Source organism: Brassica napus, chromosome A9, assembly GCF_020379485.1.
Source record: "Brassica napus cultivar Da-Ae chromosome A9, Da-Ae, whole genome shotgun sequence".
Classification (NCBI taxonomy): domain Eukaryota; kingdom Viridiplantae; phylum Streptophyta; class Magnoliopsida; order Brassicales; family Brassicaceae; genus Brassica; species Brassica napus.
In genome coordinates, this window is record NC_063442.1 from 2,802,957 (window position 1) to 2,827,788 (window position 24,832).

At 33.4% G+C, this 24,832-nt stretch overlaps 3 protein-coding genes across 4 annotated transcripts; 1 reads left to right on the forward strand and 2 right to left on the reverse strand.

The window, feature by feature from the left end:
- The first annotated feature begins 1,020 nt into the window (after positions 1 to 1,020).
- Positions 1,021 to 5,397, forward strand: LOC125577692 (LRR receptor-like serine/threonine-protein kinase RGI2). The gene is made up of 3 exons (XM_048739336.1): positions 1,021 to 4,101; positions 4,524 to 4,877; positions 5,104 to 5,397. The coding sequence occupies exons 1-3, from the start codon at positions 1,236 to 1,238 to the stop codon at positions 5,265 to 5,267; spliced, it is 3,384 nt and encodes a 1,127-aa protein (XP_048595293.1). The 5' UTR covers positions 1,021 to 1,235; the 3' UTR covers positions 5,268 to 5,397.
- A 1,459-nt stretch (positions 5,398 to 6,856) lies between these two features.
- Positions 6,857 to 9,040, reverse strand: LOC125577693 (mitochondrial thiamine diphosphate carrier 2). Of its 2 annotated transcripts, none has more exons than XM_048739338.1 (7): positions 8,737 to 9,040; positions 8,439 to 8,612; positions 8,105 to 8,221; positions 7,895 to 8,006; positions 7,685 to 7,812; positions 7,457 to 7,609; positions 6,857 to 7,374 (listed from the first exon to the last, which is right to left on the reverse strand). In XM_048739338.1, the coding sequence occupies exons 2-7, from the start codon at positions 8,565 to 8,567 to the stop codon at positions 7,006 to 7,008; spliced, it is 1,008 nt and encodes a 335-aa protein (XP_048595295.1). In that variant the 5' UTR covers positions 8,568 to 8,612; positions 8,737 to 9,040; the 3' UTR covers positions 6,857 to 7,005. The 2 variants fall into 2 exon arrangements, with proteins under 2 accessions (XP_048595295.1, XP_048595294.1); XM_048739337.1 differs by having other exon boundaries at positions 8,439 to 8,619.
- Positions 9,041 to 12,198: 3,158 nt separating this feature from the next.
- Positions 12,199 to 12,986, reverse strand: BNACNNG30940D (FCS-Like Zinc finger 15). The gene is made up of 2 exons (XM_013876489.3): positions 12,694 to 12,986; positions 12,199 to 12,605 (listed from the first exon to the last, which is right to left on the reverse strand). The coding sequence occupies exons 1-2, from the start codon at positions 12,903 to 12,905 to the stop codon at positions 12,416 to 12,418; spliced, it is 402 nt and encodes a 133-aa protein (XP_013731943.2). The 5' UTR covers positions 12,906 to 12,986; the 3' UTR covers positions 12,199 to 12,415.
- Between the last annotated feature and the right edge of the window lie 11,846 nt (positions 12,987 to 24,832).

Here is a 24,832-nt window from a genome sequence, read left to right on the forward strand (position 1 = left end):
TGAAGATATTAAAAAAAAGACTTCAAACTAGGTTCAGAACATTCGGAAACAGATTTAGCCAGCCATAATATTGTGCACTGAAGCCCAATATCCAGTTTTTTGTTGCTAATTAAAAACCCAATCCAGATTTCATATAATAAAGTCCATTCTGATTTATAAACAAGAGCGCAGGGACAAATAATGTGACCGTCATGGATCCAATCCGATGCCCCTCCGACTCTTTAATACTAGTTAAAAGCCTGATCTTTTCAAATGTATATAATTTTATACAAAAAATAATAAAAAATATTTTATATGAATACATTTTTGCTTTCATCACATTTTTTTAAAACTACTTATAGTATTTTTAAAATAAAAATTATTGATTGAAAACTTGAAATCAATATTAATTTTAAGAGGGCACATAAAATTATTGAGCCGGTTCTATCTATAAATACATTATGCTCCATACTCGAGATAAAAAAAGGTTACAACTAATGTTTTTTTTTTTTCAAAAAAGATCATGACACTGAAATAAAGTAATACATTTTGATAACAAAATCCATCAATATTCAAAACTTATTATCATTACCAATTGTTTTTCCTTCCCTTAATAAATGAAACGTTATTATACTAATACAATAATAGACGCGGTTTACTTCAAACGAGGAAGAATCTTAAACGCTCTGGCTCAGGTCTCGAAAACAAACCAACTCACAATCCTGACTCATTTGAGGAAAACTATGCAAAACCACATGCCCTTCGTTTTTTCTATCTTACTCTTGTAATTACAGTATTTCAAGTTCTGTTTTTGTATTTTTAGTTAAATTACATAAAAAGGTAACAAAACTATTTATTATTGGTCGTTTTTAATACTTCCAACATTTTTCTTATGGGTCAAAAAATGCTAAAACATATAATAAATACATTATTTTCCAAAGATGCCAAAACTAACAACGGTAAGTTTAATCTATGGACTTGTCATTAGACAGTTGTCTCAGCAAACAGACTTTAAAGAAAAAGTTAATGACAGTAGTAATTGATTATTCAGATAAAAACAGAACCTCGAGGTAAAAGAAAAAGACAGAGCATATGAAGTTCATTACTTCTCTAAAGTAAAAGCTCCCTTAAACCCTACGCCAAAGAGAAAGAGAGAGAAAGAGAGAGAGAGAGAGAGACTCAAAATCGATGCAGAACCGAGAAGACTGGTTTTGGATTTGAGAGCCAAAGGGGGAAAACAAATCTTGTCTTAACAAATGCCGATTCCAAGAAAGGTCTTAACTGTTACACTCTTCTCTCTGTTTCTACCTTTCTTCATCTCCTCGGCCTCTGCATCAAGCAACGAAGTCGCTGCGTTGGTTTCTTGGCTTCGCAGCTCGAACTCTCCACCACCGACAGCGTTTTCAAGCTGGAACCCTTCTGATTCAGACCCATGTCACTGGCCTTACATCACTTGCTCCTCTTCCGACAACCTCGTTACAGAGATCAATGTCGTCTCTCTTCAGCTTGCTTTACCTTTCCCTCCTAACATCTCTACCTTTACCTCACTTCAGAAACTCGTCATCTCCAACACCAATCTCACCGGAAGTATCCCCTCCGACGTCGGAGACTGTTCTCAGCTCAGAGTCATCGACTTAAGCTCAAACAGCCTCGTTGGTGAGATACCTTCGTCTCTAGGGAAGCTCAAGAACCTCCAAGAGCTCATCTTAAACTCCAATGGCCTCACCGGAAAGATCCCACCTGAACTCGGAGGTTGCGTGTCACTCAAGAATCTCGATATTTTCGACAACTTCTTATCAGGGACCCTCCCGTCCGAGCTCGGGAAGATCTCGACTCTCGAGAGCCTAAGAGCCGGAGGAAACTCAGAGCTTTCAGGGAAGATCCCTGAGGAGATCGGAAACTGTAGGAACCTAACGGTTCTAGGGCTTGCTGCGACGAAAATATCAGGTAACTTGCCTGTCACGTTAGGTCAACTAACCAAGCTCGAGACTATATCTGTCTATTCAACAATGCTCTCAGGGGAGATCCCTAAAGAGCTTGGGAACTGCTCTGAGCTTATCAATATGTTTTTATACGACAATGACTTGTCTGGCACGCTTCCACGAGAGCTAGGTCAGCTTCAAAACCTAGAGAAGATGCTTCTATGGCAAAATGATCTTCACGGTCCCATCCCTGAAGAGATTGGATTCATCAAAAGCTTAAACGCGGTTGATCTCTCTATGAACTCTTTCTCAGGAACCATACCTAAGTCCTTTGGTAACTTGTCTAATCTCCAAGAGCTTATGCTTAGCAGCAACAACATCACAGGGTCGATACCTTCTGTTCTAAGCAACTGCTCAAGGCTTGTTCAGCTGCAGATTGATGCTAATCAGATCTCCGGTTTGATACCGCCGGAGATTGGATTACTCAAGGAGCTTAACATCTTCTTGGGGTGGCAGAACAAGCTAGAAGGGAATATTCCGACCGAGTTAGCTGGTTGTCAGAATCTTCAAGCTCTTGACTTGTCTCAGAATCTTCTCACTGGTGCTTTACCTCCTGGTTTGTTCCAGCTTCGCAATCTGACCAAGCTCTTGCTTATATCTAATTCGATCTCCGGTGTTATCCCACCGGAGATCGGAAGCTGCACTTCTCTTGTCAGATTAAGGCTTGTCAATAACAAGATCACCGGAGAGATCCCTAAGGAAATAGGTTTACTTGAGAACCTTAGCTTCCTAGACTTGTCTGAGAACAGTCTCTCCGGTCCAGTTCCTTGGGAGATAAGCAACTGCAGACAGCTACAAATGCTAAACTTGAGCAACAACACTCTAAGAGGTTCTCTCCCTCTCTCTTTATCTTCTTTAACAAAGCTTCAAGTACTTGATGTCTCTTCAAATGACTTGACTGGCAAGCTTCCTGATAGTCTTGGTCAGCTCCGTTCGCTTAACCGGCTCATCCTCAGTAAGAACTCCTTAAATGGAGAGATCCTTCCGTCTCTAGGTCACTGCATGAATCTTCAGCTTCTTGATCTCAGCAGTAATAACATCTCTGGAGCCATACCAGAAGAACTCTTTGACATTCAAGATCTAGACATTGCCTTGAACTTGAGCTGGAACTCATTAGTTGGTTTTATCCCAGCCAGGATCTCAGCGCTTAACCGGTTATCCGTGCTGGATATCTCTCACAACATGCTTTCAGGGGACCTCTTTGCGTTGTCCGGTCTAGAAAACTTAGTTTCTCTGAACATCTCTCACAACAGATTCTCTGGTTATCTTTCAGACAGTAAGGTTTTCAGACAGATTGTGGCAGAAGAGATGGAAGGAAACTCTGGACTATGTTCTAAAGGTCTGAGGTCTTGTTTTGTCAGTAACAGCACACTGTTAAACACACAGCACGGTGGAGATTTTGCGCACTCACAAAGACTCAAGATAGCCATTGGATTGCTTATCAGCGTGACAATTGTTCTAGCAGTACTTGGCGTGTTAGCGGTTTTACGCGCAAGGCAAATGATTCAAGAGGGTAATGATTCAGAGAAGGGGGAGAACCTATGGACATGGCAGTTCACACCTTTCCAGAAACTGAACTTCACAGTGGAACATGTACTCAAGTGTTTGGTAGAAGGTAACGTTATAGGTAAAGGCTGCTCTGGAGTAGTGTATAAAGCAGAAATGCCTAACCAAGAAGTCATAGCAGTGAAAAAGCTCTGGCCAGTGACGGTGACGGTTGCCAAGACATCAGGAGGTCGAGACTCATTCTCAGCTGAGGTCAAGACACTTGGGTCGATCAGACACAAGAACATAGTCAGGTTCTTGGGATGTTGCTGGAACAAGAACACTAGACTTCTTATGTATGATTATATGTCGAATGGTAGTCTAGGAAGCTTGCTTCACGAGAGGAGTGGTGAATGTAGCTTAGGATGGGAGGTTAGGTACAAGATTATACTTGGTGCAGCTCAGGGTTTGGCTTACTTGCATCATGATTGTGTTCCTCCCATTGTTCATAGAGACATCAAGGCTAATAATATTCTCATTGGCCCTGATTTTGAGCCTTACATTGGAGATTTTGGACTTGCTAAGCTTGTTGATGATGGCGACTTTGCTCGTTCTTCCAAAACCATTGCTGGTTCCTATGGTTACATAGCTCCAGGTACTTTCGAAATCTATATTTTGATACTAATTAACTGAGTTGAAGCATTATTGGTCATGCTTATTAGTAGTCTAAAAAGCTTTCACATTACAAAACATATTAAATTATAATTATTTATGCGTTTATAATTTTTAACTAATAAGAATTCAGTAATACAATCAATTTTTTGAAGTTTACAATTTAACATAATAAAATTGCATAAAAATCTTTATATGTATATATGTATATATATATATATATATATTTTTTTTTTGAAATATTTTTATTTCTAGAATATGAATTTTTTTAACATACAAGTATATAGTATACGATTAAAGTATAACATTTAATACATTCTCATTTATTTGGTTGAAACTTTTCAAATTGATAGCAACATATATCAATCGGACATAATAGATTTGTTTGACTATTGTACTATGCAGAATATGGATATTCAATGAAGATAACAGAGAAGAGCGATGTGTATAGCTTCGGAGTCGTGGTCCTAGAGGTATTAACAGGGAAGGAACCGATCGATCCAACAATACCAGACGGTCTCCACATAGTAGACTGGGTCAAGAAGATCAGAGATATACAAGTAATCGACCAGGGACTACAAGCAAGGCCAGAGTCAGAAGTAGAAGAGGTGATGCAAACACTTGGAGTTGCACTTCTCTGCGTGAACCCTATACCTGAAGACAGGCCTACAATGAAAGACGTGGCTGCTATGCTCAGTGAGATACGTCAAGAAAGAGAGGAACCGATGAAGGGTGGTGGGAATAATGGTTGCTCGGGGAGTTGTAATCAGGGGCGAATGCAGAGATCTTTTTGACTGGGTGCACAATTAATTTAAAAATAAAAAACACTATGTAAAGGATCGAACCTGGATAAATTATGGGTGCACTAGAGCATTATAACCACTTTATCTAATAGAATTACATTGATTTTGCCTATAATTTTTGTAATATCAATATTTTTATGGGTGCACCTGCACCCCTAACTCATAGTGTGGCTTCGCCCCTGGTTGTAATAACAATGGAGGAGAAGGGAGAGATGAGTCTTTGTCTTCTTCTGCTATGCAGCAAACGGCTAAGTATTTGAGAAGTAGTAGCACGAGTTTCTCTGCGTCTTCTTTGCTATACTCTTCGTCTTCTTCTACTTCTAATGCTAGACCAAATCTGAAATAGATTGTTAATTATGTCTCTTAGGGAACAAGTTCTCTTCTAGAGTTCTTTACTAAGTTATCTATGTGAGGTTGTGATAAACTCTTGTCTTTTCATACCAAGAAATATAAACGGAACAATAATCTCGAATTTACTTTATTAATGTTTTCATGATATAATAATTACGAAAATATTACATAAACGTTTTACTTTATAAGTGTTTAAATGAGAAAGCATTATTAATATTTATTTCAAAAGATAAAAGACCATTAATCGAGAGTTAACAAGCAATATATCAATTAATTAATGGTTTAGGGGGCTGGGGGTGGGGGTGGGGGGGAGGGGAACTGGTTGCAACAACACGTTAAGCCTTCACAGTAGCCTTGAGGAAACCCTAAGTTACCGCAGAGTGTACTGCAGACTGGTTCAACTCCGGGTTGACATACTCCTGGACAAACAGAGTCAGCATGTATCCCTGATCTAGCTTCTGATCCTGTAAATAGTTTATGCATAACCAATAAACATATATTATCATATTATAAACCCTCTAAACTCTATAAATTGAAAAACTTTACATGAGCAAGAACGTTCTTTATGTTCTTCCAAAAATTTGAAACTTAAGTACTACAAAATCGTGGATCATTTCCTGATAATTATACACACTATAAACAAATTGTGCTAGTTGACTGACCTGTGATTAAGAACAGGACAATGATAGAAACCACAATGAAATTGTATGTAGATCTCTGAATACCCATTCTTTGTTTTTCTTTCTTGTAACTTGTTTTTCTTTCTTTTTTTTTGAAACACAACTTGTTTTTCTTTCTTACAACTTGTTTCTGTGATATCTGTAATATCTTGTGAATCCTTTTATATGGAGGTTTTTGGAGTGGTTCTAGAAATTTAAAGCTCCTGATATAGTATCAATTCGGAAATCTCATCATGTATATATAATTTATCAGAGGCCTGATTCAAAAAGTAAATTAGTATCCATAAATTTAAATTTCGGTATTGTAAAATCTTTATACCTCAATTTAAACCAGGAATATTTTTTCAAAGATCTGGTTTAATGTTAGTCAAGTATTAATGACAATTTTTGCCTTTTGTTTAGTTTAGTGACAAAATTTTAAAATTGAACATCAAATTTTAGCCTGTATTTAAATCCTCAGATAATTTATATAGGACTTGATATATAATATATAATAGATTAAATGTTATTTAATAACAAATAATTTAATATTAAACCTTCTGACCAAGATGTATGTATAATCCAAATAACATTAGAAATATATTTGTTATTAATAATTACAAATACGGAAGATCTATTCTGTATATATATACAGAAAACATCAATATTTTCAGAAAGTATTTGTATATAATAAAAAGGAGAAATGTAAATAAGGTAATACATCTATTTATATATTAAATTTGTAAGAAATGATATCTATTGTCAAATTCAACAAATGTTTTATCAAGTAGTGGTAAAAAATCCATAGTATTTTTCCCTATTTCGAGAAACATGTGCTGGAACATGATAACTTGGATTCATTCACTACTCAGTTTAACAATCTCATTTTACAGAATCGGCTAAACTTGTTAGAAACTTTCAAAACTGCCGACAAAATTTGATGTTTACTCGTATAACTCCCACAATAACCAATGATCATATGAAATGTGTTTAACACACCCATGAATAGGGCAGAGACTATAAGAAATGCTAGAGACAAAAAGATATAGAAATGTGAAAAAGAGTGTAAAATCTCTACCAAGAAATCGATTCCAACCAGTCAGAGGTAAACTCATAGGCCACAAAGGTAACAGCACCAGCAGGAGCAGCTTTCACAGTGGATGGCACTATGCCTTTGTACAGACCATGCCACCCTTCAGACATCAGAATCTGCTTAAGACCGTCTAACATGTTTCTGTATGCACGTTGCTCCAGCCGGGCTCCATATCTCGGATGTCTCTGTAAACCTTCAATCTGAAAACGCTTTTTAACCACATCAAGAGGATGGCAGACGAGTTTGGCGCTAGTGCCAGCCCCAAGGCCACAAACAAAAAGCTGGAAGCTGGAAAGGTTTGTGTCCACGTTTATTTGGTCTTTGGAGGATAACATGTACCTGTTCCAGTCCTAGTGAAAACATCAAATGACAAAAATAAACAGACTGTTTTAAGAAAACAACACAGAAAAAAGATATTTAAATGATCTTTACCATCATCCAACGCTTGAACATGTCATAAGTGCCAAACTGCAAGCCAGCGTAAGGCACAATCTCAACAAGTGTTGGTGTTAGTCCATTATACAATCCTCTTACGCCTCTGGATTTGATAATATCGACAAATGCAGACCTCATTGTTGGATAGACCTGTAGACAGGAATCATATATGGTTAGTACAATGCAGCAGCTTAGACTATATTAAAATGGCTAAGCAAACAAAACCTTAGGCTCCCCTTGTGAGGCTAGTATTGTCCTAAGAAGATCAAAAGGATAAGATCCTAATGTAGCAGCACATCCTGCTAAAGCTCCACTGATGAAGGATAGATAAGGACTCAAATGTATATGATCCTCTGCAAATTCCAAAAAGATTACAACCAATTAACAATTAAGGAAAAAAAATACATTGATATCCAAATTACAATCTAAGGAAACCTGTTTTAGTAGAACCAGATGCAAAAGATTTCAACTTATGTAGAACTGTAAACTGGATTGAAGTATAAGGCATGACCATAAGCAAAGCTGGCACATTACCACGCCAAAAACCCTGCAAGAGCATCAGAACAAAGAACAATACTCAGCAACCACTAATGCCCACATACCTGAATGGTTGTTTTAGGAGATGAAAGTGTTCAAGAGACAGACCCGGAAACCTTCTTCTCTAAATATGTCTTTAGTTGCCTGAAACATTCCAGTATACTTGGACGCTCCAGACAAGTTGCCCCGGACCATGGACCATGAAGTTGTCGGTTCTAGTTGAACCTGGAACCACAACATTAAGTTTCTTCAGCCATCTCTAAACAGGATAACTCCAAAGATAAAGCTAATCACTTTCCTAAGCTACAAATCTAACAGAAGACTAAACCCATTTTTAGAACACTCAACAACAATAACAAACAATAAAGACTAATACATTCAACTCAAATATTCTCAGATAAAGCAAATAAAAAGCAAAACTTTATCAATCAATGAGAGATACCTGAAACCTAATCTTAATGACATCAAGGGGAGAAGTAACGGTGCGAGAGACAGCACCGGAGATAGCTCCGGCGGAAGCATCAATAAGGGCACGTTTAATCTGCCCAGGATCATCATCAACCGCCTTCATGTTGTGACTCTTTTTTTTTTTGCTAGGGCTTCTTCTTCTTCGTTTCTACAAGCTAAAATCAATTAAAAGAAAGTAATCCAAAAACCCTCTCATCAATTCACACAGCTACAAAGAAGATATGAAAAGAGATTAGACCAAAACATAAAAATGGAAACTTTCCGAAAATTACCAGATAAAAATGGAAACTTTCAGAGCTTTCTTTCTCCCTCTAACGATATAACAAATTACTAAGTCCGCCCCCACTTCTCTATTACAGAACTTCCACTTGCCCTGTTTCGTGCTTTTGTCGGTTTATCAGTTCATGACTCACCCAAAGCAAACAATCATTATTAAAAGGTTTGAACTTTCTTTCAAAGGTTGCTCTTTTAACATTTCTTCTGAATGGGTGGTATCGGGACTAGTGTTAGCTTTCTCTTTCGATGGCTTATGACCATTGTAGAAGAATCATTGGAAGATAGAAGTCTAACCGCCCAAAGTGAGAAAATGATTGTGATCAAGTACTTTTATTATGACATAGTTTAATGCGTTCTTTATCCACTTATTTAATTAAACGAATATTAACAAATTAGAAGTCAGAGTTATAGCAAACGTCTAGATGATGGTATATTGAGTTGTTAAGGGACCCAACTCTATTCATGTGATATTCGCCTTTATTTCTTTCTTATATTAGAGCTAACTTCTGAAACTACTAAACAGTCTTTTAAAACACATCATCAAATATTATATTAGATGGTAAAACAATGTACATAAAACTAGAGATGGTCCTGGTTTATGCTAAAGCAAGTACTGAATGGTTATGTATCATTTCCCCAAACTAAGTGTAGCGTGCGGTATCTTAACGTAAGCTCCTTGTATTTAGCTGTATCAGCTTTGAGATGTCTACTGGTGCTTCCCATACTCTTACTATAGTCATTTGCCTCTTTTATTAGAAAGTGTCTTTCAATATTAGAAAAAAAAGGAAACCAATGTAGAGAAAAATAGTGACGCACTCAAACCGAGCTAGTTTCAATGCAAAGGCAATGTGGTTACTTATAAGGTAGACTAGTCCACTCCAATGTTATGGCGGAAGGGTGTTTGGTTCACACACCTACACGGCTACATCAAAAGGTCCAAAACTCTCTTTTCATGGAATCTTGGCATAAACTCATCTTGAATACAATGTAAGGACCGAACTAGAATCCTATAAGTCTTCAAATTGGTCCATACACTATAACATGGGCTGAATCCCAACTTCATAAACAATAAACCACATATTCACGAACAAAAAGTAGAGAAGGGTTTTCTAGGAAAAACTATAGAAACACTTTCAACATATAATAAAAAAACATTGATTCATATTCTGGCATGGAAAACGATATCAAAAAAACATTTCCAGTTGTGTCCAGACCTCATTGTCAGTTTTTGATGGTTCTAGGTAACGCATGCTTCACGATTTAAGCATTCCTTAAACATTGATCTTTGCTGGTCTTCCCCTTTTGAGACGGCATGTCAATCTGCATGCATCATATCAAAAACAATAAATATCAAAAAGTAGAGACATGTATGATTTTTCACACCAAATTTAGTAAGAACTGACTTTATGGTGGTCATTGACATGTGAATTCAAGAGAAACAAAAAAACATCAAACAAGACATGCGAAATGGATCAAGCTAGATGCTTGTACATTCGACTACAAGTTTGTACACAAATTTACATAAATTTTTTTTTATAGAATGATATTTATCTATACTATTATTTGCGAAGTGATTTTTCGCATTTAAGTTTTCTCATTAAAAGTTAAAGTAGTTAATATCGTTTATATACTTAATGTTAATTAAAAATTGCATTTAGATGAGTTCATCAGCTTTTTATAGGCTAGATATTTTAGTTTGATCTTATTCCAGTACTTAGAAAGGTCAGACATGCAATAAGAGTCATTCTTAATGAATGTTAGCCAGGTGTTATCTTTTAGGAAAGGGGCTGCATTAATTTAAGGACATTGGGTGTGTTCGGCTAAATTAAAGACGTGATTCTCTAGTTATTTGAATTAAATCAAAGGCTGATCATAGAACTATTGAACCCCACCAAAACGATTTAAACCCACTTTGTAAGTGAAAGAGACAGGTAAGGGACCTCACTGGTGTCTTTACAGTCGGATCCTATGAATATGGACCTCACTGTTTCTTCACATTCAGATCCTATGAATATGGAGTTCCACTCAATTGCATTTCATGGGACACATTTCAGACAAAGACAAGGTGAAATGTCAAAATTAATTTCATTTAAAAAAAATGCCAAAATTAATTTGGCCCACATTATTCCAAAACAACTTATAACTTTTCCAACAGCTTTTTATTTCTTCATTTTTATGAGTTTTGCATTCTAACAACATATTATTTGTTCAAATTTTAAGAGGATAAATAGTGTATCCTAAAATTAAAAGTGTATTATTCACTCCTTCAAAACACAATTCAATTCTCTTTTTAGTCTTGATAATTATATATGTTTCACAGTCGCATGAATAATTTCTTATATATTATATTCTAGTATTTATCATTATATTTTCATAAAAAAAAAATTGATTCAAAATAATGTATTAACACTTTTATATATTTGACTACTTAATACTATAATTGTCATAAATATTTTATTTTAATCTTTCAAATAGTATATTTTATTTTTTTATGAAAATTTAGTGACTGTAGTTAATTATTAACAAGGTTGAGGATTAAAATATAAATTAAAATTAAAATTATTTAAAAGAAAATTGAAGATGATCGTTGGAGTATCATGCCTCGCCTTATTTAAAAATGTCTATCCTTTAAAATGAGAGTGCTGGTTGAAAATGCTCTAAAGAAAATTAAGAATCTAGTGAGTAAGTGCTAATTTTACTGGATGGTTTTTTTACATTTCCACTGGTGGATTTTTATCTGCAAATTATCTGCAAATTTATATGGCAATATATATAAAATTGTAATTATCCTCCCATTTGATAAAATCACATAAACTTTCGATGATAGTAGTTTACAAAACGAAAGTTCTGACACGAAGATCAGAAAAAAAATTTGGAAAAATATTTGGTTGACTGAAAGTTAGTTATGGTAACACATGCTAATGTTGTGTAATATTTACTTTAGATACACTAAAAGACGATGTTTTTCCTTTATGAACAAAACAAAGTAAGTTGGTATCAGTTCAAAAAAAAAAAACAAAGTAGGTAGGTGAAATGTCTTTGTTCTCAAAGAACGAATATTACACTATCGCTTCGTTGAAATACTAAGTAGAAATACTAATTTACATTTCATTGTGATTGTAAATACTCCATTTGGATAACTCATGTGGGTTAAAGAGGTAAGAATCTCGCACACGTTGTAGCATTCGCATGAAACCAAGAGAATATATTTATTTGTAGTATAGTAAATAATAAAGCATATGTTTAGTATTTTTAATACGTTTCTTGTTTGGCGCTTTGTGGATTAGATCATCATTATCACTAACCAGTATTACAAAATCCCTTTACTCACAAAAGTTCCTGAGAGGTTCATCTTCTTTAAATGTTCATATTGTAAAAATAAAGTTACTTAAAGTTAAAGTTCCATCAAACATTAAATATAGGGACTCTGTGTTGATAGTGTATGCAAAAAGGTCAGCTTCAGCAGAAGAAAATTAATACTTTAAAATTAAAAATATTCTTCCGAGCCTACTAAAATAATAAAACTAGGGGCTCTCCCATAGATATGCAAACTCGAAATACCGAAACACCCAAACACCCTTTCAGGTTTTACATCTCATTTAACAAAACGACAAAAATAAGCTCAAGGGTAGAAAGGTCAAATCACAATTTTCAGTTTGCAGTGCTCTCTCTGTTTCAGAAAGCGAAACCGCCGCTTGCTCGGTTCCCCGGATCCCGACGCTGACCGCCTGAAGACGAGTCGGACGTCGTCGTTTTAACAGCCGTAAACGAACAGTTCTCTCTAGTCAAGCTTTCTTCTTCTACTTCTTCGTCCATGATCATCTGCTTCGATCTACACTCCACGCTACAGAACGCTCTATCACCTCTGAAAACATTCAAAAACAAAAAAACATTAAAGACAAAACAAAAAAAAACAGATCGTGTAATAAAAAGTCCGGATTGTATTGACTTACTTATACATGTAGATATCTTTGGCTGGAAGAAGCTTCTTTCTGCAGAGAAAACAATGTTCGAGAAAACCAGAATACAGATAACAATTCCCACGGCGGAGATCGGAGGAGACCATGACGGTGGATTTGTTAACGACTTGATGCGGTTTAGGAGTACTGAGAGTGGTGTTGTTGTTGTTGTTAGTCGACTCCAAAATAATACTTAGTCCCACCATTATTATCTAACTGACTTTTAACGCTTCTGAGAGTTTCAGATGTTAATGGCGAAAGAGGAAGGAGAAGTTTTGTAAGATGAAAATGCAAAATGTATTTTTTTTAATGCATGAGAGGATGGATAGGTGGGACCTACGAGTGTACTACGCAAGGACGATTGATTTGATATCTTTTGCTTTATACTCGCCACGTGTATCTTCTCTCTTCATTACGTGTGTTACCCTTTTTGTTACAAGAGAAGATAGTAGTAGATTTCTGTTAAGTTTTTTTTTTTTTTTGAATTTCGACTCTTTTTTGGATACATACATATATTTTTTTTTGATAAACTAAAAAAGTTAAATTCAAATCTATTAAAACACAAACTTAACTTTCGAGTAGAAGTACAGCTTACGGATACACTTTTTCCTGGGCATTCAAATGAGGCAAAGATTCGCGGGGCCATATCCCAAATCATAGATCATCGTAGTTGTTGTTGTGGATATTTTACTTAAGTTCATAAGTAATTCTCAATTAAGTGTGTTATATTTAAAACAATCATGATAAGAATCAAATTAATCTATAACAGTGTTTTGAAAATCGGTCCAGACAGTATCTAAACACCCGTGGTAAATCAGTTTTATTTTAAAATCAATTTATAAAAAAAATCAGTTTAGATGTTCAAAAAAATCTGTTTAAACACCTACATAAACAATATCTTTTGTAAAGCGCCCAACTATCATCTAGCGATTTTTAGAAATTTATCTATATAGATAAAAAGAAGAGAGAATGTGTGATATTACCTAACAAAGATGTAATTTAGTGAAATGCCCATAAGTTTGGATAAGGGAAAAATGACTATCCTTTTTGCCATAGAAGGACGAAATTGTCCCTGCTTTATGCCCAAAGAGAATCGGCGGTCGTACAAGGTCTGTATCAGACTGCAGAGAAACAGAGATTTGGTGGAAAGTCGTTCCGAGGAATAGACTTGACAGGAGGATGCGCTGCAGACGATGGTCCGTTGGTTAAAGAGGGGTTTCGTACATGTTAAAATAGAAAAGTAAGTGTAAAAAAATAAATTATTTTATTTTTTAGTCGTAACCGAATGACAAAGTAGGCAAATGTATAGTTAACAAGTAACAAAATGGACAGATCTACATGGTACAACTTAACAATATTTAACAGTAAATAAACATAGTTAGCAGGTACTCATAAACGTAACAAACAACGAATGATATACCCAGCCATGGTTCTGCATATAACCAACTTAATACCCGTAACTAGATCAGTTACCATGTAAATGTGACATTAACAAACAATGTATGGACTATCAACCAAGGTACTAAACGAATTTGCAGCTTCTAACGTTTTCTGTTATCCAACTTAGGATAACAAGTAAAGAAGGTGAAAAAGCTTGATGTTAATCGAAACGGACTCATCTGATGAAATGGAGGTCGTCAAACTAACAAGTGATGGGATAATCAGTCTTCAGGAAGTGGTTACTGAAACTCAAAATCAATCATGACTCACTTTAGCCATAGGTATGCGGGTGGATGGTCGTTCTTATTCATATAAGTAAGACTTATATTTTTTGTTGTAGTAGCTAAAAAATGGTTTACCTGTTATCATTTTTGTTAGCAGGTACGGATAGAACTGCTGCTGTGAGTGTAGGGTCAACATCAAAGGGGAAGGAAAATGTTACACATCCAAATAATGATGGAAGTCAGTTATTAAATTTACATATTGGTTCTGCTTCTGGCGATGCAGCCTACGGCAGGGCTGATATTAAGCCAAATGGCCAAGAGGCTGAGGAGTGTGAGATATTGGGTGAGTCAAATGTTAGTTGATATATTCATTAGTACCGAGTTCTACAGGTTGTAGTTGATAAATTATTCTTTAGTCGTAACTGAATGACAAAGCAGGCAAATGTATAGGTAACGAGTAACAAAATTGACAAATCTACATGGTAGAGCTTAACAATTTTTAACGGTAAATAAACGTAGTTAGCGGGTACTCATAAAGGTAACAAACAACAAATGACATACCTAGTCATGGTTCTGCATATAACTAACTTAATACCCGTAACTAGATCAGTTACCATGTAAATGTGATATTAACAGACAACGTATGGGCTATCAACTAAGGTACTAAACGAATTTGCAGCTTCTAACGTTTTCTATCAACTAAGGTAATAACATGCTGACCAAACGCCCCCGAGAATGGAGGGTTCTCGTCAATAGCTAGAATCTTTCCGACTTTCGAGTTTCGCATGAAATCCAACTCCTCTGGTTCAAACGCGTCGATAATCAACTTTGTCTTCTTGATTTTGCGATACGAGTTGATACGCTCGCCACACGGTTTGTCACCAACGGCGAACATGCTACGAGAAAGTGGTATTTCGTCCATCTCAAAGGTTTAGGAAAAATAGGAGTGAGAAATTAGGGGTTTAGTGAGGGACTGAAACAAGGATTCGAGGTGAATTGACTGGAAAAGCATATGAAGAATGAATCGACGAAAAATCTAAAAAGATGGATGAAACGAAAATGGTGGTTGGGGAAACGCGATTAAATGTGTTGCCTTGATGCCGAGAAATGAAATCAAAAGCGTAAAAAGATGAAAAATGAAATTTTTGAGTTTCTTTCTCAAAAAGGTACGAGACAATGAATTATCCAATGGTTGGGTAGGAGCACTCTCACACTGAATTATCCAATGGTTTGGTGGGATCATTCTGACACAAAAACACATTGTCTGCACACGGTTCTGTATGTAGCCGGTAAGGGCAAAATGGTCATGCAAAATAGTTTAATCAAGAGATGGGTGTTATGCTAGATAGAGCTGTTTTTGGGTGCAATGGCACCAATTTCTCTAAAAAGAATAAAACGAAAAAATAAACAGTTGGAGATGTTTTAACATTCTACTGGTGTTACGTTTCATAAGGTGCTCTCACTCTTACTGTTTGAATTTAAGATTCTACTGGTGTTACGTTTCGTAAGGTGCTCTCACTCTTACTGTTTGAATTTAAGATAACAAGAGCTGCTTCCTTCTAGTTTTATACTACCCAGGGACAGCAACTTAGTGAAACAAAAAGGTGATTGAAGTGGGTCAGAATTTTTATATGGTCCATATAGTTAAAGCCTATAAGCACGTTATACATTAAAGGCCCAAGCCTTGATTTACTTCAATCAATTGAGTTTTTATTTTATTTTTCATCTGCTTTGCATTTTTTTCATTAAGCATCTGATTGCTGAGGTCTATATGGTCAATACATCTTGGGACATAGAAAGAATACGACTTGAGTATTTAGTTGTAGAAATTCTTTTGCTAAGCAATCTGTCGCGTTATAGAAATTTTCAGCATCTCTTTTTATGGGTTTTATCACTATTTTTGTATCACCTTCACAGACGATATTCTTATATCATAGCGTATCCAAACATGATGTATTGTTTCGAGAGTTTGCGAAAACTTTGTAAGATCGGCTTCAGAAACATTGTTTTTTTTTTTTTTTTTTTGGTAAAATGTTAAATTATTATACCAACTTTTCAATTTTTTACAGACGATACACAGCGAACTAGTAGCAGAAGGACATAAATAAACTAAACAAAAGGGATCTAAGCAACGAAAAACTAATGAAGCAAAGAAGAAGCTGACAATGAACAAAACTTCAACTTTAGCACGCAGGACCAGAAAGCGAATCGACAACAGAGAGAGCTACCAGTCGCCACAAGCTACCGGAGCGAAAGGCGCCCTCAAACCTTGAAACACACGGCTCCTGCAGCTTCTGGAGAACTCAAACGTCATAAACAGCCCAAAGAATCACAACCCAAACTCGCTAGCTAACCCGAGAGATACTTAACCGGCAGCACGAAGAGAATCTCACAACCGACGATGCCGTCGTTCGGAGAAGGATGCTGAAGATTGCTGCCTCCAACTCACCAAACCGTGACCGTGTACACCCGTTGAACCCAAGGCTCATATAGAGCAGTGGGACCGGCCAGAAACACTTCTTCCGAAGAAATACCACCAAGCACGCTAGAAAGCCGGAGCCAAACTAAAGCCTATCCAATTCCTGCTAACCCAAACAACTCCACAGCTAAACCATCACCAAAAACCCGAGAGGATGGAGAAACGACGACCGCCACCGCCAAACCCCACATCTTTATTAGGAAAGGCGAGAGTAACCCGAGGGCCACAACATCGGACCTGCACACAAACGGAGGCAAAAACTTCTGCAACACCCCAGATCCGTAGATCGAACAGAGTAAGAAACAAAGTTCTGACCAAACGCGTGACCACTAGAGAGACCAGAGACCAAGCTTACCGACTAAAGCTCCGGACTGACTCTCACGCGGCGTTACCGGAAGGACAACCGATAACCCGAGACTGAACAGAAACAAGAAGCCTGCCACAAAGCTCCTAGCCAGAGCCAACCACGGACAGACACCCCAACCAAAGACCGAGAGAACCGCCGTGAAGAAGACCCAACCGGCGTCAACGCGCCACTGCTCACCCGAGAGCCCACACCAAGCAAAACAAAAACGCCGGAACTCCAAGCACGAGACTGAAGGCCACAACCATAGGAAAGACAGACACCGTCCTCACGCGCCTAAACTCGCCACCGGAGGCCACAGATCTGAAACTTGAAATTCTGGATCTGAGCTTACGCAGAGCTCTCCCTGCCGCAGAGATAAGAGAGCACAAAGAAGATAAAGACAGAATAAAACACACAGGAGAAAGGAGGGGATCCGACGACCGCGAACGGCGGAGCGGCCGCCGGAAAAAGCAAGCAAAATGGTGGTGAACTTTGGAGAAGAGAGTCGGGGGGAGGAAGGGGTGAGAGGAGAGAGGTCGTTGTTCCTTCAGAAACATTGTTGCATTCTCCTCCCTCACTCTGTCCAGCTTAAGTATTAATTAAAAGGTTGTGTTAGGTATAGTTTTTTAAATATATTTCTTGAACATTTTTTACAAATATACTTTTATCTGTACGTTTACAACTTAAAATGGTTTTCTGTTTCCAATTATGCTGTCTTCTCATATTGTGGTGGGGTTGTTGGTTTAACTTCAAGCAAAGGATGGTTGCGAAAAGCATCACTCTTATTGTTGACGATTAGACTACTAAACATTATGACTCTAAACAAACACATCAAAATAATTAAAATTTCACGTGGATATTTTTGCAAATATGATTCTGGTTAATTTAATCTTCTAATTTGAGATTTTGATATCAATGTGGACTTTCAATTCATTAACTCGTTTATTTTTGTGAAGTATTATAACTGGACTTAGCAACAAATTGGAATTCCATTAATTTTAAGATTGAATTTCGTTACCCCAAATTAAATACTAGAATTATAGAAAAGGCGGCATTGCATGGTCGGTCTAATCGAAATAAGATTTTTTTTTTTTTGTAAGAAAAACTACAAATAGTGAGCTTTTTACCTATCATCTACATGTCTTTTAGTTTCCTTTTTCAAGTTTGATCTCGTTAAATGTTATTTAAAAATCCCAGAGTAGTTTAAAAGTTTACTTATGACTGAACATGTGGAATAATTGCAATATTGCATGCATGGTTGCCAATTATTTCATGATTAGGGGCCAACTGCTGTCGTATACTTTACACAAATTGCCTTTGCTTTTCTCTATTTCATTCGTTTTATCGTATTTGTTTTTATCTGAAGAGTGAAGAAGACTGATAAAATTTATTTATTTTGCTAGGGTCAATTAATTATTAATAAGTAAACAGAAGAAAATAATGTAATTATGTTCACAGCTCAAAACAATTGGTAATTTATTAATGGTGCTAAAAAAAAGTTCCTGTTCAAAAATAATAATAATGTAACTAGATTTTTTACCCGCACATCCGTGCGGATAGATTTTTATTTTATAAATATATAACAGATACTATCGCAAAACTTTCAAAGATATAATTTACATTTTAGTGTTATATATTGTGTAAATCTAAAATGTTATTAGTTATGTTTCTTATTCGATATTATTAATGTATAATGATTTGTTTTATATATTTTATTTTATTATTAATTGTTATTATATATTAATATATTTTCGAGTTTGGTAAAATAAATTCATAGTATGAAATAAACAAATTGAGAATCTCCTTCATTTTTATCTAATTTTTACAGACTGAATACGACACATTTTAAAATTTTTATTTAGTTACTATAGAATTGATATTTGGGAAATTGTCACAAATAGCACATTCATAGTACCACTTTTCATGTTTACACTAGCCACTTTTACCATCACTTTTAATGAAGGGTAAAAGACAATTATACTCTTAGGGTTAACTAATCTAGATTTAGGGTTTAGAGTTGAGGGGGTGGGCTAGGGTTTTTGGAATGTGAAATTTAAGATTCTAATAAATATATAAATAAATACTTAAAAAATATATAAAATTTTTAAAAATAGTTTCAAACATAATTTTCGTTTTTCAAAAAGAAATTTGAAAAAAAAATTTTATAAAAAAATTCGAATTTGAAAAGTATAATTCGAAAACATAAAAAAAAATTTATTCTTTTTTTTTATTATTTTTATTATTTTTTTATTTTTATTTTATTTTTTATTTTTTATTTTATTTTTATTTTTTTATTTTTATTTAAATAATAATTTATTATATATATAATAACAATGGCATAAGAGTCTTTTGCCACTTAATGAATAAGATATTTTTGAAAATGTCTCTTTAGTGGTGGTAAAAATGAAAAGTTGTACCATAAAAGTGGTACCATAAAAGTGGTAAACATGTAATTTTCCCATGATAGTTTCTTAGCATAAAATTTTTAAAAATAGTTTCAAACATAATTTTCGTTTTTCAAAAAGAAATTTGAAAAAAAAATTTTATAAAAAAATTCGAATTTGAAAAGTATAATTCGAAAACATAAAAAAAAATTTATTCTTTTTTTTTATTTTTTTATTATTTTTATTCTTTTTTTATTTTTATTTTATTTTTTATTTTATTTTTATTTTTTTATTTTTATTTAAATAATAATTTATTATATATATAATAACAATGGCATAAGAGTCTTTTGCCACTTAATGAATAAGATATTTTTGAAAATGTCTCTTTAGTGGTGGTAAAAATGAAAAGTTGTACCATAAAAGTGGTACCATAAAAGTGGTAAACATGTAATTTTCCCATGATATTTTCTTAGCATAATTTATATTTCTATGTTATTTATTTTAGTATATTGTGGGATTTTATAAGTAAATAGATTATAATAATACTATATTATTAATTATGAAATAAATCGTTGCATTAATTTAAAAATATTTTAAAATTTTATTAAGATTTTTTTAGATTTTTTCCAACATATTTTGGTATAAGTAGAAATAAAAATTTTAAATTTACAGTTAAAATTTATTTATTAATATCTATATAATTTATAAAAAAATTTAGAAATGTTATATATTAAATATATTAACTTAAATAATCAAATAGATGTAATTGATGAAATAGACCTAGTATGATTTTTATGGTATTTCTTTTAATATATAAGATATATAATATAATTATAAAATTTGAAAAATAGCATACACTTTTATTTTATTTTGTTTTATAATAAAATCTTATTTAAATTAATGTATAATATTATATTTTATTGATTACGAAATTAATCAATGGTATTAATTTAAATAAAATATTTTTAATTTTTAGAAAGATTTTGTTATATTTTTCTCAATATTTTGTTATAACTAAAGATAAAATTTAAATTTACAGTTAAAATTGATTTATTATTAATATCTTTATATATTTATAATGGATTAATGTAAATAATTAAATAAATGTAATTAATGAAATGAACTTAATAAGATTAATATGACTTTTTAATAGTAGATAAAAATGGTACTTCTATTTTAATAGAGAAGATTATGGAAAAAGTCAGCAAATCCGGATCCTAACATTTGGCATTTTCTTTGCCATTTCCAGATTTTCCATCAATTTTTGCTTGATTAGTTATGGACCTAGGGTGAATGAAATCAACCCAAAATTGGTTAAATTAGAAAAATTGGTAAGCCACAAGGTGGGCAATAGCCTATATACATAATAATATATCAATTATATATTTTTTTTTCTTTTTCAAATGGCAATAATCATAGCATTGTGTAGGAGTCTAGAAAGCACATTTATAAATGTCGGATATGTGAATAACAAAAAAGAGGGCTTAAAGTGCTATATCTAGAGAAATGTTTAACTATGAGTACGGTTCCATTTAAAGGATATTAATATTATTATCCATCAACATTCACCAAATCTCAAACATTTTTTTTCCAAACCAAATCTCAAGCTTTGACTATTATATTTGGCATCACATACATTCATGCTTTCAAATTGTGTGTCATCATGCAAAGTTAACTAAAATCGACACGAAGTCATATATTTGTTGAAATTTTAAAAATGATTAGTCAAAAAAATTAAGAACCGGTCACACTTAACGTATGGTTTTATTTATAATTTATCTTACTATACTTTGACATAAAATGGTTGTGCAAACACTTACAAATCATTCCTTTGGTGTAGAAAGAACTAATCGCAAACTAATATAGTGATTAATTAATATATGAATGTGAATTATGCAGAAAAGTCTTTTGCTTTGATTTCAATTAAATCAAGTGGGACTACGGATGCAACAAAAGCAGAGATGGTAGATATATCAAACTTAAATGTCGGGGAAAGAACATGGTCGTGATTTTCTGATTCATCAAACTGATTCTAATAGGAACAAACTTTAACGAGAATGTTCTTGATGTGAATTCTTACATGTGGGAAACTAATTCACATAACATGTTAAGGAAACAAAAAATATAAATCATATAAATATACAGAATTCACTTTCACCATATCATTCACATAACAGTTATAAAAAAACAGTTTATACAAATTATTTTATGGTTTGTATTTTCAGATGATTTTAACAGGTTTTCAGTTTTATCCCCATCCTCTTAGCATATCAAGAAAATAGTACACTTATGCATAATATTAAAGGATATATAATAACTTAAAAACTAAAAAACTAAAAAAAAGCCTAACCATCTTAATATGTATACAAATGTTGAACATTACTGAATACACGGAGTGAGTCAAAGTTTCACACACATCTCCAAATTTCCAAATGGACATGCCTGAAAAACAAATCCCACCCCCCATAGGACGCCATCAATGTTCATATTAGTATTATGTTTTTAATATACATTGACAAAGAGGAGAATGTATCTACCATTGACGTAACACATTTCTGTAACTAAAACTGATAAATACTTTCCATGTGATATTTCGGCCCGGCATATATATATATATATATGTACGGCATGAACCTGTATATTTTAAGTTTGATTTCTAGCTGGAAACAAAGTTGATATTATTTTGCCAGATTGAGCTTGGATTTCACCCTAAACAGTTTACATGGTAGTTTATGACACGACTCTTCTTAACATTAGGAAAAAAAATATTCAATTTGGGTTATACAGTGTGGTAACCATTCTATGCGTTTTTTTTCGTAGGGTCTATAAAAAACATACTCTATCATTGATAATACATATTTTCATTTAACACATATAATAGTCAAGAATAGAACACTATTATAGAATTCTATTCTATAACCGAGAATACGTAACTTATTCAATTAATTGATTAGTAATCATAGTACATGAAACAGAACTACAATGAATAGTGAACAGCTACGTGATCCAATAATTAAAGTGAAATAGTGGAAAGCGACTGGTAATATATATGAGCGAGGAAGCAACGGATGGCTTCCTACTGGAGATCATGAAGAAGTGGACAAAGCTAAATATATCACAAACTAAAGGATGCATAGACACATCTAGGTTAGGCATATGTCTATGCATGTGTTACGTGTAGATTGATAAACACCGAGACCAACGGTGGAGATGGAACTAAGAGGAATAGGCACGTGCGGGAAAGCAAAAGAAGAGAAGAGGTTATACTAGTGAGGGAAGGATAGATGATATGTTTCCTTTGTACTGGGAACAGAACATCACGACTCTGTCTCTATCTATATGTACTTCTTCTTCACTACTTGTGTTTCTTTTTTCTTTCAGTTAGTTTTCCCACGATTTTCACAACTTTCTTGTGTTCGTATTTATGATTCAGTCATTATTTACGCATTTTTATTTGTTTGAAAATTATTTACAACACACGCACATAAGTATACAAGATTCATGTGTCGTATGTATCGTCTAAAGGCATGCAAGATCATGTGTGTGAAAACTGAAAAGGATGTTTGTGTTTTGTAACAGTGAATATCGATGTTGGAGTGTATTCATTACATCGGTCAAATAGCGTTTTGTTGGTATACTAGGTCTTTTCATGCACTATATGCAGTAATAAACGTTTAAATTTTATTTAAAAATAAAATTTATTATTATTTTCGATTTTATTATCAATATTTTAATATAAAATTAAATTTAATTGAACATAAAATTAAAATAAAATAAGCAATTTTGTTTATTTTAAATTATGTTTAAGAACAGATATGTATATATTTAAAATTCCAAATTTAGATAGATTTTTTATCTATTTATTATGGATAAAATATTTTAAATCAACTTGTATAAAATTAGAAAAATAAATTGATATAAAATTTGTATAATTATCAAAAAGTACAACTAAACAGTATTTTAACAATTTATAGATATATAAAAGAAGCTAATAATATTACGATTAAAATTTATAATTTAAAAACAAATTGTAAAAACTTTGAAAATATTTTGTAGTAATAATTGTATAATTATTAAAATATAAATAAATAATATTTCGAAATTTGTAAAAATACTTATAATTATATTATTATATCATTTAGTGTCATATTTGAATAGACTTACTTTAGTAATGATGTATAATTTAATAACATATTCTAAAAAGTTTACCAAAAATATAATACATGTAATTGTTCATATCACATTTAACCATAAACTATGTCATCATTTCTATTATGTCTTGTCATATTTATTTAATAAAAATGATTATAGAGAGGACATGTGTCAAATTCACTTTACAAATAATGTCTAGCGGGTACTGAAAATAAGACTTTCGAATTCATAAAAAATGATATGCAAATCTGACTTAATAATTTCTCACTCAAATGTTGATAATTATAAACATTTTCTTACTCTTTCTTCAAGAGAAAAACATGTTCTTTCCAGACTAGTAGATGACTTGTTAGGCCTAAGCATATTTGTATATAATATTATAATCTAAAATAAGAAAAGAGAAAACTTATATTTGTATTATACCTCTTCAAAGTTTCATAATCTTGTTTAATGTTTTAGCTGATATAAATTGATCTAACAACTTGGTAAATAATTTTTAAAAATGATATGCGTTTTATTTTATTTTGCTAAATGGTTAGTATCATTAAAAACGAAAAAGATAAGGGCCAAATTAAAGGCTGAAAAACTTAAACATGTAGAGTAAATTAAACTGTCAAAGAATAAAAATCAATAACAGTATGCTAGATTCACTCAAACTTATTGCTGAATAATATCATAGGTAGTAAAAATAAGGGCCAAATTAAAATGATATTCTCAATATATTTGTTTTTTGAAAATTAGGTCAACAAAATTCTCTTATGAAAACCCCACAAATGGGCTATATATATATTTCAGATTTTCAATTGTCATGATGATCATGTTTCCACGTAAGCAGAGACACGATGTAAAATGTCATTAATTCTAACTTATAAAATAGTGGAGTGGGAATAAGAAGAAAAGGGCAAAGAAAAAAAAGAAAGGAAAGGTATACATAATTTTCAAGTCGATTCTAGGTTGATAACTACAGTGAGAGGGAGACAACACATTGCGCTATACCTAATTCTAACTAGTTTCATTTTCTAGACTGATGGACCAATCATATCAATTTCTACTTATATCTTTAGTTTGGGTTCCACAAATATCTTTACCAATGAAAATGGAAATCAAA

Bases quoted from the DNA above. Each gene is read 5' to 3' on its own strand.
- LOC125577692 (XM_048739336.1), top strand. From the start codon at position 1,236: ATGCCGATTCCAAGAAAGGTCTTAACTGTTACACTCTTCTCTCTGTTT. The intron at 4,102-4,523 runs GTACTTTCGAAA...TGTACTATGCAG, and splicing joins CTATGGTTACATAGCTCCAG to AATATGGATATTCAATGAAG. The intron at 4,878-5,103 runs GTTGTAATCAGG...GCTTCGCCCCTG, and splicing joins GAATAATGGTTGCTCGGGGA to GTTGTAATAACAATGGAGGA.
- LOC125577693 (XM_048739338.1), bottom strand. From the start codon at position 8,567: ATGAAGGCGGTTGATGATGATCCTGGGCAGATTAAACGTGCCCTTATT. The intron at 8,222-8,438 runs GTATCTCTCATT...TTGTGGTTCCAG, and splicing joins TCATTAAGATTAGGTTTCAG to GTTCAACTAGAACCGACAAC. The intron at 7,610-7,684 runs GTTTTGTTTGCT...TCCTGTCTACAG, and splicing joins CCTCACAAGGGGAGCCTAAG to GTCTATCCAACAATGAGGTC.
- BNACNNG30940D (XM_013876489.3), bottom strand. From the start codon at position 12,905: ATGGTGGGACTAAGTATTATTTTGGAGTCGACTAACAACAACAACAAC. The intron at 12,606-12,693 runs GTAAGTCAATAC...GAATGTTTTCAG, and splicing joins AAAGATATCTACATGTATAA to AGGTGATAGAGCGTTCTGTA.